Genomic DNA, 14,851 nt, shown 5'->3' with positions numbered 1-14,851 from the left:
TAAAGTCATACAAAAGAAGTCCAGCTCACTAAGCTTGAAAGCTCCAACAGTAATGCAGAGGTCAAATTCTCCCACCACTACACAAATTAATGTTATTAAATGCAGAGAAAGAAACAGAGCGATACTCCAAATCCCAGCTTTATTACTTAAGTTTTCTGAGTATAATTCTACCGCTTACAATTATGAATGATGCCTTTCATAGGCACACGTAAGACCAGGAAAAAAATCTGAGTATTAAGCACAAAAACACTTGACCTCCACAAGAAGAACCCACCAGCAACCCTTCGCTGCACACCTTTTGCTGCGGACAAATCCCTTGGGCAAAGATCTCACAAATGTGCAGACCAAATCAAAACATGTTTTGTCTTTTCACAGAGAACATTCATTAATCCTGTTAGTCAGTCAAAGTGAACTTCAGAGCTTAGGCCAGATTGACAAGACACACATACAGGTACGCTATCATTTCCACAAAACATATTTAAGAAAATACTTTTAGCTTACCGTTACAGACTTCAGAGTCATTCCGTGATAGGTGCCCATGGTATCAATTTTAAAGCCTTCCGTTTCTGCAAAGGAAAAAAATGTCTCTCGTAAATCATTATGAACAGAGGACATCCTGTCTACACAGACAACACTGAAAATATCTTTGAATTTATTTTTGCAAAGAACATATCTTGCTCTTCGCGGTGGTTTAGGTTCTGTTCACAATATAAAACCTGCTCAGTAATCAGGAAATCTGTGTTTTCTTTAGACAGAGATCCATTTGGTATCTCTGCTTCCTGCACAGTAAGCCTTCCCTGCTGCATGGAATCATTCAAACCACTACAGAGAACAGATAAAAACTTAAATCTTTGTGAGAATGCGTTACAATATGCACTTCGTCTAAAAACTTCTCTTCAGTACAAAAATGGAGAAGCAACTAATTCTCAGAATGCACTATAATGCAACATATTCAACTTAGAGTTGTATTAATGGAAAAATATACTTCATAAGAAATCAGTTTACACATTGACTATAAAACCATGGCCACTTAACATGATTGTCCTGGTTTTGTTAAAAACAAGTTTCTCTTTCAGTGAATTTGCCTGTCAGCTAAAGCCTTCATATTAACTGCATTTTCCTGGAGAACCAGACACATGTTTTGGTAAACCTAGCAACGGAATGCAAACTTATTGATAAGCATGGATGGACATCTGGCAAGAGGGGCGATGAGAAGCAAGTGACCAAGAAACTGACCAACGGTGTGTAACATCCCATTCACATGAATACTTCATATAAAAGTGGGAGATCACGAGGATCTCGTGTTGCTTTTCCCTTTTCCCTTCTGCTTATGGCCGACATTAAAAGAGGACCTTGCTATTCGTCCCTGTGAACTGAGGCCTAGTGAGAGACTGAATCCAGCTCCGACTGGCTGCAGAGTCTAATCCAGGACTTTGATTGCCAGCTCTGCAGTTGCTGAGACTTTCAAGATTGGTTTTGTATATTTTGTATTATTTTCTCTATTCTTATTAGTAGCATTAGTAAAACATCTTTAATTTTTTCCAACTCTCTTCACTCTGTCCTTCTTTTCCTCCCAATTGCTTCTCCTTAGCGGAAAGGGGGGAGAGGGAGGGGGAAGTGGAGGCGGGGAGAGGGCGCTAACAATACATCTGCCAGGGTTTTATTGTCACCCCGCAATCTTAACCCTCGACAATGATAAATTTACTTTTGGAGCACAGAAGAGCAACAACATCATTGTCATATTATACAGAAGACAAAATCTGCACAAATTCACAGTACCACACTAAAGGTGATAAAAGGGGTTGGTTTTGTTGTTGTTGTTTTAATAAGACTGAATTTATGCTGAGTAAGTGCCAGGATCTTGCAAGTGCTCAGTGACTAAACCTGCTGCCGCTGGCCTGTTTGCCTTTGAATCCTCCTTCTCTGTCAACTCCTAAATACTGTGATCAGGACTTGCAAGAAAACCTTTTTCCTTTTGTGAATTCCCTAGCCTCATGCATCTACTGTCAACTGACTCCATCAACCAAACACCCAATTAATTTGTACTCAAAATGGCATGATAATCACCAATCAAACCATGAGAAGCAAGAATTTGTCTATATCTAAGAAACTTTGAGACTATTTCAACTGGACTTGGGTAAAGATAAGTGATACTATACAGAAATAGCTATAAGGAATTGAAACACTTCTGCCATTTATTACACCACCTTTATACAATGCATCAGCACAAAAACATAATAGACCAAAACTAACATAGAATCAAAGTAATGTTCACATCTGAACCTACAAAAAGTCCAAGAAAAATATGAGATTTTCAAAACTGTTAAAGCTCCTTGCTCTTATGAGTAAATGAACTTAAATTGAAACCCAGACAACCTTGGAAACAATGCAGATGCTGTGGGAAGCATCTATGGTTGCTCATCCTTTCTTCCTTAGATGAGGAAGATTATCAGACACTTGCAGGAAATGAGGCAGAAAAGTTTCCCAGATTTAATAACTCTCCAGTGCCCAGGAGAAGATAGCCAAGGGTTGAAAACGGAACATACTCTTCTCACCATGGAGATAGGTATCCGTTTTCTGAATATTGTTTTTGCTTTTTCCTTCCCCTCCTTTGCTCTCTCTATTATGCTACCAGACCTATTCTATCACATGGAAAGGCCTAATGTTACCGGCCACAGGGTGGTGATTTTTGTTTGTTTGTTTTTGTTGTTGTTTGGTTGTTGTTTTGTTGTTGTTGTTTGGTTGGTTTTGTTTGTGTTGGGTTTTTGTGTGTGCGTGTTTTTGGTTCTTTGTTTGTTTTGTTTTTGTTACACACAAAGTCACCCCAGTTCCAGCTCTTCTTCATCTTGGCACCTCAAGGCCACCCCTCCCCTTGTGCCGGATTTAACATTTCTGAACGACAGAGTTGATTCTGCAGGTACAGACAGACATGAATGCCGTCTTCTCTACAGGAAGGAAAAAAAAAAAGCAGCCCATCTTCCATTATAAACTGATATTGCTTTACCGCCTTTCCCCCAAACCCCGAAATGTAATTATGCGTTAAGTCTTAGCTCAGCGCTCATACAGCTAAACTTGTGCTAAAGATAGTGAAGTTGCATCTGACCAACACTTCTATGGATAGCAGTTTTTTTCTGTGACTATATAGGTCACCATCTCTGGGCAAGGAGCATATTAATATTTCAGTTGGTGCCTGGAGCCTGGCAGAATACTTGATAGAGCTCCTCTAAGTTGAAGAGATGCTTTTGCTGACCTGGAGTGACATAAATCTGAGGCATATAGTCCAGGCTGACAGTTGTTTGTGAACTTTGAAAGGTCACCAACAGAGAAACCTTTCCCTTTTCCAGACAGACCTATTATAGGTTGCTCTTGCCTGTGACATGGAGAATTTCCAACTGTTTCAACCAGATGTTCTTCCCAAATTCCCAAGAACACAACAGGCTTCCTTAACTAGACCAGCAAAGCAGCATCCCTTGTTGTGCCTGGCTTGTTACAGTTTCCTCCCAGTCAATGGTTTCAACTTTTGCAAAAATCTACCCAGGTCTCTCATGAAATATGTCCTGGTTCATTTAATAAGCCAGCAGAGTCACTAACTAGAGCTCAAAGTAGAATGTAGGTACATTCCAGCAAACAGCTACAGCAGCCACTAAAAGGTCCAGTGCAACCCCAGGGTCTGCTACCTGTAGGTAGGGTGGGATGAGCAGGAGAAATCACCTCCCAGGCTGCCCACCAGCTCTCAAATTTCTTGTCTCAAGCTCTCAAGCAACTGGTGAATGAGTTCAGCATTGTCAGCTTCAGATAACCACAGCAACGCAACCCTCCTGTAACTGGTAACAGCACGGACAATCTTCCCTCACAATACAGTTTTACTGACTTGATCCTCTCACATTCACCATGTGATATTCTACCAGTGAAACACTCACTTTTCTTACAGAAACAAACACTGCTACAAGTGACAGCACTGGCACATGCACTTTTGTGCCTTTTTATAAGGTCTCAACAGCCTATAAACTTGGTCACATACAGTGGTACCTCTAGCTCTGGTCACTGCCCACAGCCTATGCAAAGCAGAAAACAAACGCTTCCCAGCCAGGGGCTCTGCCATCAGAGCTGCATTCCTGCTTCAAAGGCTGCTCAGGGTGTTTGAGAGGTTAACACAGCTGCCTCTAAAAGACAATCAGGGGCCAAGCTACAAAGCAGAGAGACACTTCTTCCAGAGCATCCTCCAAAGGCAGCAGTTGACCCTGATACAGCTGCTCAAAAGCAGGCCTGGGATACAGGAGGAGCCACAGGCCACGGCAAAGAGGAGCAGAACACAGAGCAAGCTGGAGCACCAGGGGACGGGCCCCAGCGTACAGAGCAGAAATTGCCAGACCCCTCTAAGAACACTAAAGCAATGTTTCTCCTCTCCCTCCCAAACCAGCTCGAACCTGCACTGCTGAGTCATGCACCAGCACAGAGATGAAATATTAATGCCTGGCCAAGAATTAGTTTGCAACTCCAGTTTCAAAATCAGTTTCTTCGATGATAATAGAGAAAGCAGTCAAAATTATGTCATCTACTAAGAAAAGAGTCCTCTAAGTATCAGGATGGCAGGATTTGAACCCTTTTTTTTCAACTTGGGGTTAGATGCAGAAAAAATTCAACAAAAAAAAAAATAAATAAAAACTACACCACAAACCCCTACTTGAGAGTCTTCAATACATTTAGATTTTTCAATATAATTACAAAGTTAACATACACATTTTGTTTAGGCAAAAAGTATTCCATAATAAATACTTTAAACACAGATCTAACACTAAGGAGTAAAGAATGCAAGCAAAGCCCAACATTAATGTATTGTGACAAACTGTATTACAACTTTTTCTGTTTGCCAAATATAATCAGTTTCATAAACATAAAAGTATTGTTAAAAACACTGACAGCAACATATGCCTTAAAGCCTACATCTTGAGAGTCTAAATACAATAACTAATACAGAAAAATCAATTCTAATACTTCAAAAACATGAACTATCATCAGTTAACATTAAGACTATCTTCTCCAGTTATTGCATATTATAATCACAATCTCACAGTTCAGTGACTCAAAGACCATCACAAGAACCACACACTTTTCCACTGTGGTTCACTACCTTTCTAGCATCACCATGCATGAATCTGAGTGACTTCTCTCATTCAAAATAATTAAACATGGAAATGAAAATATGCATTCTAATACATCAGCTTATTTGACTGATTATATTCTCAATCACCATTTGGGCATCTGTTCCATTTCCTTGCATACATGTATTAATGTTCAAAGTGCCTTTCATCTGTTGAAAGCCTACTGCTCTATGTCAATTTAGGTCACTCTGCATTTTGATTCTGCACCTGCTGCAGCTTTAGCCATCCAATCCGGGTGCAAACTTGAGCGCTGATACACTACCAAAAGAATAACAGCTTTGACAGACTCAAATTAACCTGGATTTCTGGAAGGAAGTCTAGGCAAAGAGAAAGGAGCATGTCTCTGAAATACTGAAGAACTCAAGTTAAAGACTTTGTTTGAATTGTGGATGAATAAGATTGAATAACTGCTTAATTTTTCAGCTGTAAACTCTTCAAACCCCAGAGAGCAACAGCTCTGCAGACTGTCTGGAAACAATTCACTACCCCATTTCACATCCATGGTAATTAAACCACTGACACTAAATATCATTCTACATAAGAGTTTACAGAACACTCCTTTTCAGTACTATACCCTAACAAATAAAATTTAAAAGTTTTATGCCTGAATTTCCAAGCTACACTAATTAGTTTACAAAATTCTCTGCAAAGTTCATACATAACAGCTCAGTAATAATCTTAAAGTAATTAACCCCAAGTTCTTAACAGTTTCTCACAGTACTAATAAAAAAAAAAAACTACAGTACGAATCTGTAACTTTCCCAGCACTGAAGTGCATGTACAGTACTGAAAGTTATCATGCTACTTGGTCACACTAAGCCAGAAAATAGAGACAGACCACAACTTTTTTTCAAATGTGAATCTCTTGCACATATACTATGCTAGGAAAAAAAAAAAAGAAAAGCAGCAGCAGAATCCTATAACCTTAAAATGAAAGTCTAACAAGGCAGTCAAATTTCAGAACTTTGGATCTCCTGCTACCAGAGTTATCTTTTCCCCCCTTGTGGGGAAAATCACACAATTTAGAAGAAAATAGTTATTATGAGAAATACTTTATAAAGAAGCTTTCTTAACAATGTATAGGAGGGAGAAAGAAAAATTATGGTCCAGAGTCACCTCAAGTTTAAAAGCTCTATAGCCCCAGGCTTAGTACTTATGACTGGTTGAAAACTAGATATACTTCTGAAAATCAGCAGCTATGTTTGAAAATCCAAATGGAGCTCCATGTTTTTGAAGAGAGGACAGCATCACTGACTGACAAAAACAAAACCAACAAGAAAGAATCAGCAGTCAGGGATAGCGACCACAGGGTGTTCACCTCCTCACCTCAAACCCATTTGCACACTTCACCATGATGGGTGCGCTGCCAAGTAACACATTCTTCCACTGGGGAAATATCGAGGACATACGAGTCCAACTGCAGAGACTTTCCAATACATTTCTAATACACAGAACTTTCAGGATGTCAAAGGAAAGACTTTTCTCTCCTGCCCACCAAAGCTGCAGTAACAAGACACCAAATTTGAGAGCTACCAATTACTGACTCAGGGCTGCATAAACAGGACCACTGACTGCAGATGTAACTGATGCTTACCTCTTCAAGAGTACTACCTTACCGTTGCCACTTGCCTCACGTTCGCTATTAAAGCAATCTAAGCCACTCTTGCAGCAAAGCCTGTCCCACTTGGCATAAAGATTTTAAGTAGGCCAACCAGAGAGACGTCCTGACACACAGCATCAGAAATAATGATCCATCACAAGGAGCAGAGAAATTTGGCTGCAACTCAGCAGCACCTCACGTTAAAAATCCCAAATTTACTATTTTAGCTCTACAAGCTTTGAATTGTTTATGCTAAGAACAAGATTGTTAAAGGAAAAATTCTGTATTAAAGCACATGTATATTCAAAGAAAAAACAGCTCACCTCTTTGCTGCCTAAACTTTACATCTTCATGAATACTGTAGTAGTATATGAAACCGAGATAGACAATAAGCCGCAATCATGATGCGACTATAAGAAGACTGCTGTGAATCCTTCCTATAGTTACAATACCTTTGAGAAAAAATTTGAGTCATCACTCAAGTTCAACCTTCCACCCTGTTCTAAAATAAGTGAAAATTCTTAAATATTGTAGATTATTTCCATCTCCTCTACAGAAGGGAGCTAACATTTTGCAATTTTGTTTTGTGATTTAAAGAGGCATAAGAAGCTAATAATATTTACTTGTAATTACTGGAAGCAACTTGCGAAGTAATTGTGATTGTTTGAGGACAGGCAATTTCACTTTACACACCTGACAGCAACATTTGCAGTTCTGCTTTTCCATTAATTACATATGAGCTTCCCCAAACAAATAATTCATTCTTTTCTCAAGAAGTTCTGGTTTGAAGCTTTCAGTTTGCCTCCTAATAGGTAGAAATAATTTCTAATAAATAATATTTGTAGACTTTATTACCAGGAAAAGCTCTCTTTAGGCATAGTTACTTTTTTTTATTTGCTCTTTTCTTGGGTTTGGAAAGTAGAGAATCCCCTAACCAGAACTTTGTAACTCACCATCATTTCACAGTTTTTTTTTTTTTCTTCTTATAAAAGAAGTATTACGATCAACTTACCCTCTTTGCCTTTGAATCTTTCCTGATCGTATCTGTTGTAGGCAGCTGGAATAGGTTGCTTATTTCGTAAAGTGGGATCCTAAAAACAGGTTAAATAAGATTTGTAAAACATACTAAAAGATACTTGATTTTTTTGAACTTCATAAAGTATTACATGGAACTTCTCAAGAGTACAAAATTAGTTCACTTGCTTTCAATGCATTTGAAAACTTCTGATACACTTCCCTTCAACATCCACTTAGAATCTTAAGAGAAATAACATTTAGAAGTACATGTTGAAAGCAGTGACCACAACGTGAGATAAAGCTAAACTAGCAGTAATTAACTATATTAGCGAAAAATCTGCAAGTTTTATGAAATCACTGAGTTTTTGTAATATCTCAAGAATTAGTGCGGGGTGGGGGGGAAACAACACTGTCAAGTGGCAACTCACAATTAAACCTTCAGCCACACACACAAAATGTTCCTTGCTAGACTGATTAAGCTCACATTCTGCTAAATCTACAGAATAAAAACAAATATGGAGGAAAAAAGGCATTTTGGGGAAAAAAAGTTTGAAAAAGCACTGATCTAGAGACACACTAAATACCAATTCAGTCTTTTTGTGGATGACCTAGTTATGTATTCGCAACTATTCTGAATGAGACATTTGAATAGTCCCATGCACAATTTATGAAATCCAACACAAAGCAAATATTTAACTGTTGGAATTCATCTTGCTATTTAAATTTAGTTTTGTTAAATGCAATAGCAGCAAAACCAAAACCAAGTATGATTAAATAGCTTTTACAGCAGACTCCCACCAAGTTCAAGAATACATTATGTTTAATAGAATGCAACAGTAAACACCATAATACAAAACAAATCCTGTCTAATACCTAGATAGACTTAAACAATAAAGCCCTAAGACTGTCCTCCTGATTTATTACAGGCAAAAAAAAACTGATTCAAGCTGTTCCCACTCATGAGTCATGTTCCAGATTCTTAAACATTTGCTACCCTATCTGTCAGAAAAACAGCAAAACATTTTGTTTGAAATGGCAGCAGTCTCATCTAATACATTTTTTGCAAAAAGATGCAGGATGTTACTAGTGTTTGATAGATACAGGAGCTGGCACTAGCAGCTTAATCTCTAAGTAACAAGAACACATTGAACAAATTAAACTAATATATTCAACTCTTTAAATACCAATAACTGTAATTTAAGTCAAAGAATATCTGTGAAGTTATACTTGAAAGTTGTGCATTTATTGGAACTAAACCAAAAGAAATTTTGCATTTAATGACAAGACGCTCTACTCTCACATTTAATGTCACAGCCCTCATGTATTCATCTAAGTGCTGCTCTTACCGTTGGTGCTGTATTTGGTGCAGGTCTTTGCTCAGGTGCTCGGCCTTCTTCTCTAGCTTTTACTGACTGAAGAATTGCAAAGATATTCTTGGCAAAGTTCTGAAAAACACCAGATACCCATGAATTTTGCTGGCACTCTGCATTTTGCATAACACCACATGTAGAAGACACTATTTGGATAACTTGTGCTTCACAGCAAAACAAAATTACTACACCAATTTTCTAAATAGATGTTTTCTGGTTACTCTTCTGTGACAGGATCCAAACTTAAACAGAGTTTTAAGGCATCATTGCAGACATCATTAAGGCCAAACTTGTGAAATCTAACTGGCTTCATTATACCACAAAGTAACCCAAACTCTTCACAAGGTGCTTAAAATCTCTTTATCCCTTACAGGCCCTTTGAAACTTTGTACTGTAGCAAGAATGAAAAACTTAAGATTTCCAGGGCAAGTCTCATCTCTGAGGCCCAGGTATGTATGTGCTAAGGAGAGCCTGGCTGCTTTCTCTCAGCCTCCTGAGGGGATGTCTCAGGCCCTGGCACTAGAAGCAGCTTTCCTCCACTCGGGATGCTCAGCTCCTCTCAGGGAAGAGCCCTCGCAAAGCCTGGGGAGGTTTTCCCCGACAAACACAGAGCAGCAGAGGCCGGGCAGGTGCCTCCTGCCCAGCGAGGGGCCCAAGCAGAGCAGAACATGCTTCAGCTGGCGGGGAATGGGTCACAGGCACAGCCCCATCACACTCCGCTGCAGATCTATTAACATCTGTCGTGAATTCCAACTCCACTCCATTCGGCACCAACTAATTTGAGCAGTAGAGCCTTCCGTCTTAAATTGGAAAAAGCAAGTACAGAAATCACATTCACAAACCCTTGATTCAAGAGCGATTCAGGATAATTCTAATAATTTCCATGCAGTATTTTGTCAGATAACCAAGTCATTAAGGCACAACAAATTATATCGACCAAGGTTTTAAAACACATTCCTCCTGGTAATATTAGCAGGACTGCTTTATTCTGAACAAAAACGTAAATGCTAATTAAACTTCTGAAAGGCATATGCTTATTACATTACTACTCAATAGGCATTTTAAGCTATAGAGAGATGTGTACACAATGTCTGTCATTGCTGTCAATTTTTGGTAGTGGTTCATCAGTAAAAGAAACCTTTAATCAATTAAGGAGAATTGCTTTTTTAGTGTTTCAGAATAGCATGAAGTATTCACAAAATGTTTAAGACTCTTCCATAGTATTGTATACCAACACCGAAGTGGTGCTAATTAACACCACTGGCATTACAGAACAAATACATGAATTACAAAACACAGAGTTCTGGGGTGAATTTTGTAGAAATCACAGAGAGAGCAGTAACACAAAGTTTCTATGAGCTTGCTCACTTGACCTCAGTCAGCATGTTGTCAACCTGCTCCGAGCCAGAGTGGCAGGAACTGGAAGACCACCAGGAACCACTTGCAAAGGCAAAGCCATTCCTTGAGCAAACCTAGTTCTTTTCACAAAGACTGAATGAACTCATACAAAACTGGTTTTGAAGTTCTTTTCAGTCAGAAAAATCCTGGAAAAAGAAACCTTTAAAGAGCTGTGAGCCGTGCGCACACCAATTATACCAAGATACTCAAAATCAGCTCTGTTCTTCACAAAATACATCTAAACTCCACACTTTTACTGGAAATTGAGATTTCTCTCAAACTGTGGACTGGGCAGCATATCAATCATAATTCCTGTCCTTGCTGTGCTTTATCTCATACGGGCTCTTGGAAACGACAAGCTACTCAGTCTTCTGAAATTCAGGAAGAAGAACTAATTAAATAACAAGAGGAAGAATCATTTAAGACTGACTGTCCATGTAGAAGCCAAGTCTTCTTTCAGTCACAAGGAAGCTACAACCAGCTTTCACGTCCATATTTCATTCATAAAATGTACAGTTAACATACTCTTGAAGTGAGCGTAAATTTCAAACTACGAATTTTTCAAAAGCATTTTAGCACTTCAGACTCTCAAGACTTTAATAGCCTGAAATTGCATGTCCTGGATCAAATTTTAAATCCTTTCAAGTATGAAAAAAACCAGCCACCACACCACCACAGGATTTTCTCCCATCTGCTGAAAAATAGTAGCTAATAAGCACAGAATTACAAAGTGTTCTTGCTGATGTCTTTTTCCCACAGCATGACAACGCAGATCCCCCAAGGCCACAGCCAGTATCTGTTTGGAAAGGGAAAAAACAGCAGCATTTTGACAAGTACTCGAACTACCATCATCATCTTGCTGTTCATTGGCATGGCCAGGGATGTGGGATTACATTACTGTAACAGAAAAATGATGGAGCAGGAATTCCACTGTAGGTACCAACTGATTTGCAAAGCCCTGCAGAGTTGCAAGCCTGCTAAGTTTTCATTGTTCATCCCTTCAGAGATCAGAATATGAATATCACCTCGCTTCTGCTCTAGATTTAGTTAAGACCAAGTGCAACATTTTTATTACCAAAACCGTCTGATAGGGGCAACAGAGCAGAAAAAAAAAAAAAAAAAAATCTGTTTCTCTGCACTAGGCCTCAAAAAAAAAAAATTAAAAAATTGAACATGCTTTAAAATTGATGCTTAAGAAAATCCCCAGCATGTAAAAGGACAATTCAAATCAGCTCTTGTTGTCAGCTCCCTAGAGTGCTGCTGTTCCCATGAAAACTCTCTTCATTGATTCCAACCATGTCTACACCTAATAATAATTCATCACATTAAAGGGGTGGAAAGAGAGGCAAAATGTTTCAGCATCTGTTTTCAGGGAATACTGTTTAATTATCTTGATCTGGGATTTCAATATTTTCTTAAATAAAACCCTATCATAATAGAATTTTCTGCCCATCCTCAAGCATGCCTCTAAAAAGATGCCTCCTGCACTAGATGTAAATCAGAAGGGAAAACAATGGTAGCCAACAGATGATCAGGAACAGCAGCCTGAGTCAGCTAAACTTAGTCTTCTTACAGAACATGCCACACGTGTTCTGTAGGAAAGCCTGCAACAGTATGTAAATTCTCAAAATTTACTGACACAGATGCTCTATCCCTTGCCAACACAGTGACTAACATACACAAAGCCAAGTTACTATCACTGGTGCTAACTTCACACCAGGCTGTTTGATGAGAAATACCAGAGCAAGCAAGATCAACCTCCTCTGCTGGGGAAGACTTAATCAAGTTTCATCACCATCAAAAATCCTTTTGTAATAAAAATGCTAAATGGTAAATACATCACAATTTATTCTGAAAAACTGCAATCTTTATTCTGCAACCTATATTTATTTTCTGTAACTAGATGTAACCGTAACACTTGTTAACAAAGACTTCCGGTCAGAATAGTATCTTTATCAGGCTAGCAAAAAAATAAAAGTATTTATTTTCTAATAATTATCATCAAGGAGAAACAACTACTTCAACTCTATAGAAAACAATTCTTGAGAAAAAAATAAAAGCACACATCATCTTAATCATCTAACAAAAAAAAAGTTACATCAAAAATACAATACTAGAAGGATATACACTGCTATACAGTGTGGCTTACAAGGCTTTAAAACTTTCCTATAGCTGAACTGTAACCAATTTTTAATCAGAGTTTACATTCTGGTATTTCAATACAAAGAGAGAAGAGCCTAGGAAGAACCTTCTAAACTTGAACTCTCATTTGAGTTGACAGTAAGGATTTCTTCTTGGACATGTATCCCAGGATGATCAAGAGCTGCAGAACACTATAAACATTGGCCAAACTTAGAGCAGGGCTGGAGAAGGAAAAGTCCTTTACCACACTACTTTACACATTTGCTTGACATGCTCAAACACACTGCTAAGTCCTTTGCAGCCGCTGGCAGACTGAAAGGCATGATGCGGTACCAGAAATGCAATACTTCCATCAGATATTTTCAGCAGTTCCTATGTACTGCAAGATATGAAAAGCCTTCACAATATTCAGATGGTCTTGTAGAGGGTACAGCAGAAATGTCAAAATTGCTCATACGGAACACAAACTGATAAACTGGACATTTAGGAGAAAAATATTTTGCACCTTTACATTTAACACAAATATTTAAATCTGGAGTTGTTCATTTAAGGCATCACTCTCCTAGGCCTAAGAATCTGTATTTTCAACTTGTAAACTGTTCAGCAACATTGAAGTTGTCTTCTCCTTGCTCTTCTAATTTAAAGATAGTCCTAAAGTACTGCATTTTATATTGTGTACTAGGTTGCCCTCAGAATCAAAGGCTGGACATATGCAAGATTAATATTCAGGGACAGTCACAAGCAACCGCAAGCATGCAAACATATTGGTAGAACAGCTACGTGAACTATTGGTATTTTCTGCACTGTGCTTATTCAGACCATAAACATTTCCATTATTTCTGACTCAGCATCTCTTCTCTCCTTACACAAGGACCTTTGAGAAAAAGGCCACAGGTAGAAACACAATCTTGAATTATAAAGCTGTGATTAAGTAAATCCTCCTTTTGAATTACATACACATGTACCTCTCCCACTTTCCTAATCTGCTTTCATTTGGATAACACATAAAATGCACAAGATGCTCAATTGTTTGCAGAAAGCTCAGAGTACCTCTCACACTATTCTCTGTACAGACAATACTACAGTAAGTCATGTAATAAGCATACTACCACACGAACAGTTTTTAAAAGAACCACCTAAATAAATAGGTCATCTTAGCTGTGCTCTCAGGAAAATAGTTGTTTAAGAAATTCACAATAAAGTACTACAATTTACATAGCTAACCAACTGAAGCAGAGTACTATACATATATAAGGGAATCTATAAAAAACTGAACTTGTTACTAACTACTGGGGAAACAAACGAACAAAAAAATCAGACACTTCCTTTCACAAAAAGTTACTCTTGGAATCAGTCAAAAGGTTCATTTAGGTGTCACTATAGTCTACTGCACTGAATGGAAAACATAGCTGTTAGCCCTGTATATTTGTGGACTGTGTTTTCAGTAAAAAGTTCCACTCCTCTTGTTCTGGACTATCTTCACTATATTTTTCTAGCATGAGTATTACATGAAAGACAACTGAAACATTTAATTCAAAATAGCAAAGGCTGATTCAAAGTATGAAAGAGCAGCAACACAGTAACATCCCAAAGACACAGCACAGCACAAAACCCGCTCAAAAATCCCCTTCAAACATAATCTGAGTTTGTTTCTCTTATGCATACAGCATATGAAAATGTTTGTGGTTTGGGTTTTGGTTGTGTTTGCTTGTTTGTTTAATAGTTGTCGTGCTTAAAAATGGTGAAGTTACTTCACAGCTGACCCAAATTTCCTTTCAGGAAACATAGTGCTTTATTTTACAGTTTTCTGACAAATCTGAGGTACCTATTTGCAAAACAAGATTCACTAGTGCTCAACATAAATACAATTTTTATAATCTAGCCCATCTTTCAAATGCAGTATTCAAAATATCTAGTAGCAATATAACAGTCTTCCCAGTTTTACTGTGTAAGCTAATAAAGGCTAAAGTTGAGTTTGGGAACTGAAGCTGTATCGTGCCATTACACTCTCACACAGCCACTCAAAAACCATACGCTTGTTCCATTTGAAAGCACTAATGAGGATACTGGTTGTTATTAACCTGACACACCTTCATCCTTTCAATTTTTCTACTAAATTCACCACTATTGACAATTTCAGCAACACGGAACAATCCTGCCAC

General features: G+C 38.2%; 1 protein-coding gene across 1 annotated transcript in view; it reads right to left on the bottom strand.

Annotated features, from left to right (window-relative positions):
• CDC73 (cell division cycle 73) overlaps positions 1 to 14,851 on the bottom strand; it is a 103,762-nt gene that overhangs the window by 69,664 nt on the left and 19,247 nt on the right. The window contains exons 8-10 of the mRNA XM_065072318.1: positions 9,126 to 9,224; positions 7,775 to 7,853; positions 502 to 566 (exon numbers count right to left, since the gene is read on the bottom strand). Coding sequence (XP_064928390.1) covers positions 502 to 566; positions 7,775 to 7,853; positions 9,126 to 9,224 — 243 coding nt within the window. The remainder of the gene's footprint in view (positions 1 to 501; positions 567 to 7,774; positions 7,854 to 9,125; positions 9,225 to 14,851) is intronic.

This window comes from Columba livia, chromosome 8 (assembly GCF_036013475.1).
Source record: "Columba livia isolate bColLiv1 breed racing homer chromosome 8, bColLiv1.pat.W.v2, whole genome shotgun sequence".
NCBI lineage: Eukaryota > Metazoa > Chordata > Aves > Columbiformes > Columbidae > Columba > Columba livia.
This window is presented reverse-complemented; position numbering and strand designations above follow the sequence as displayed.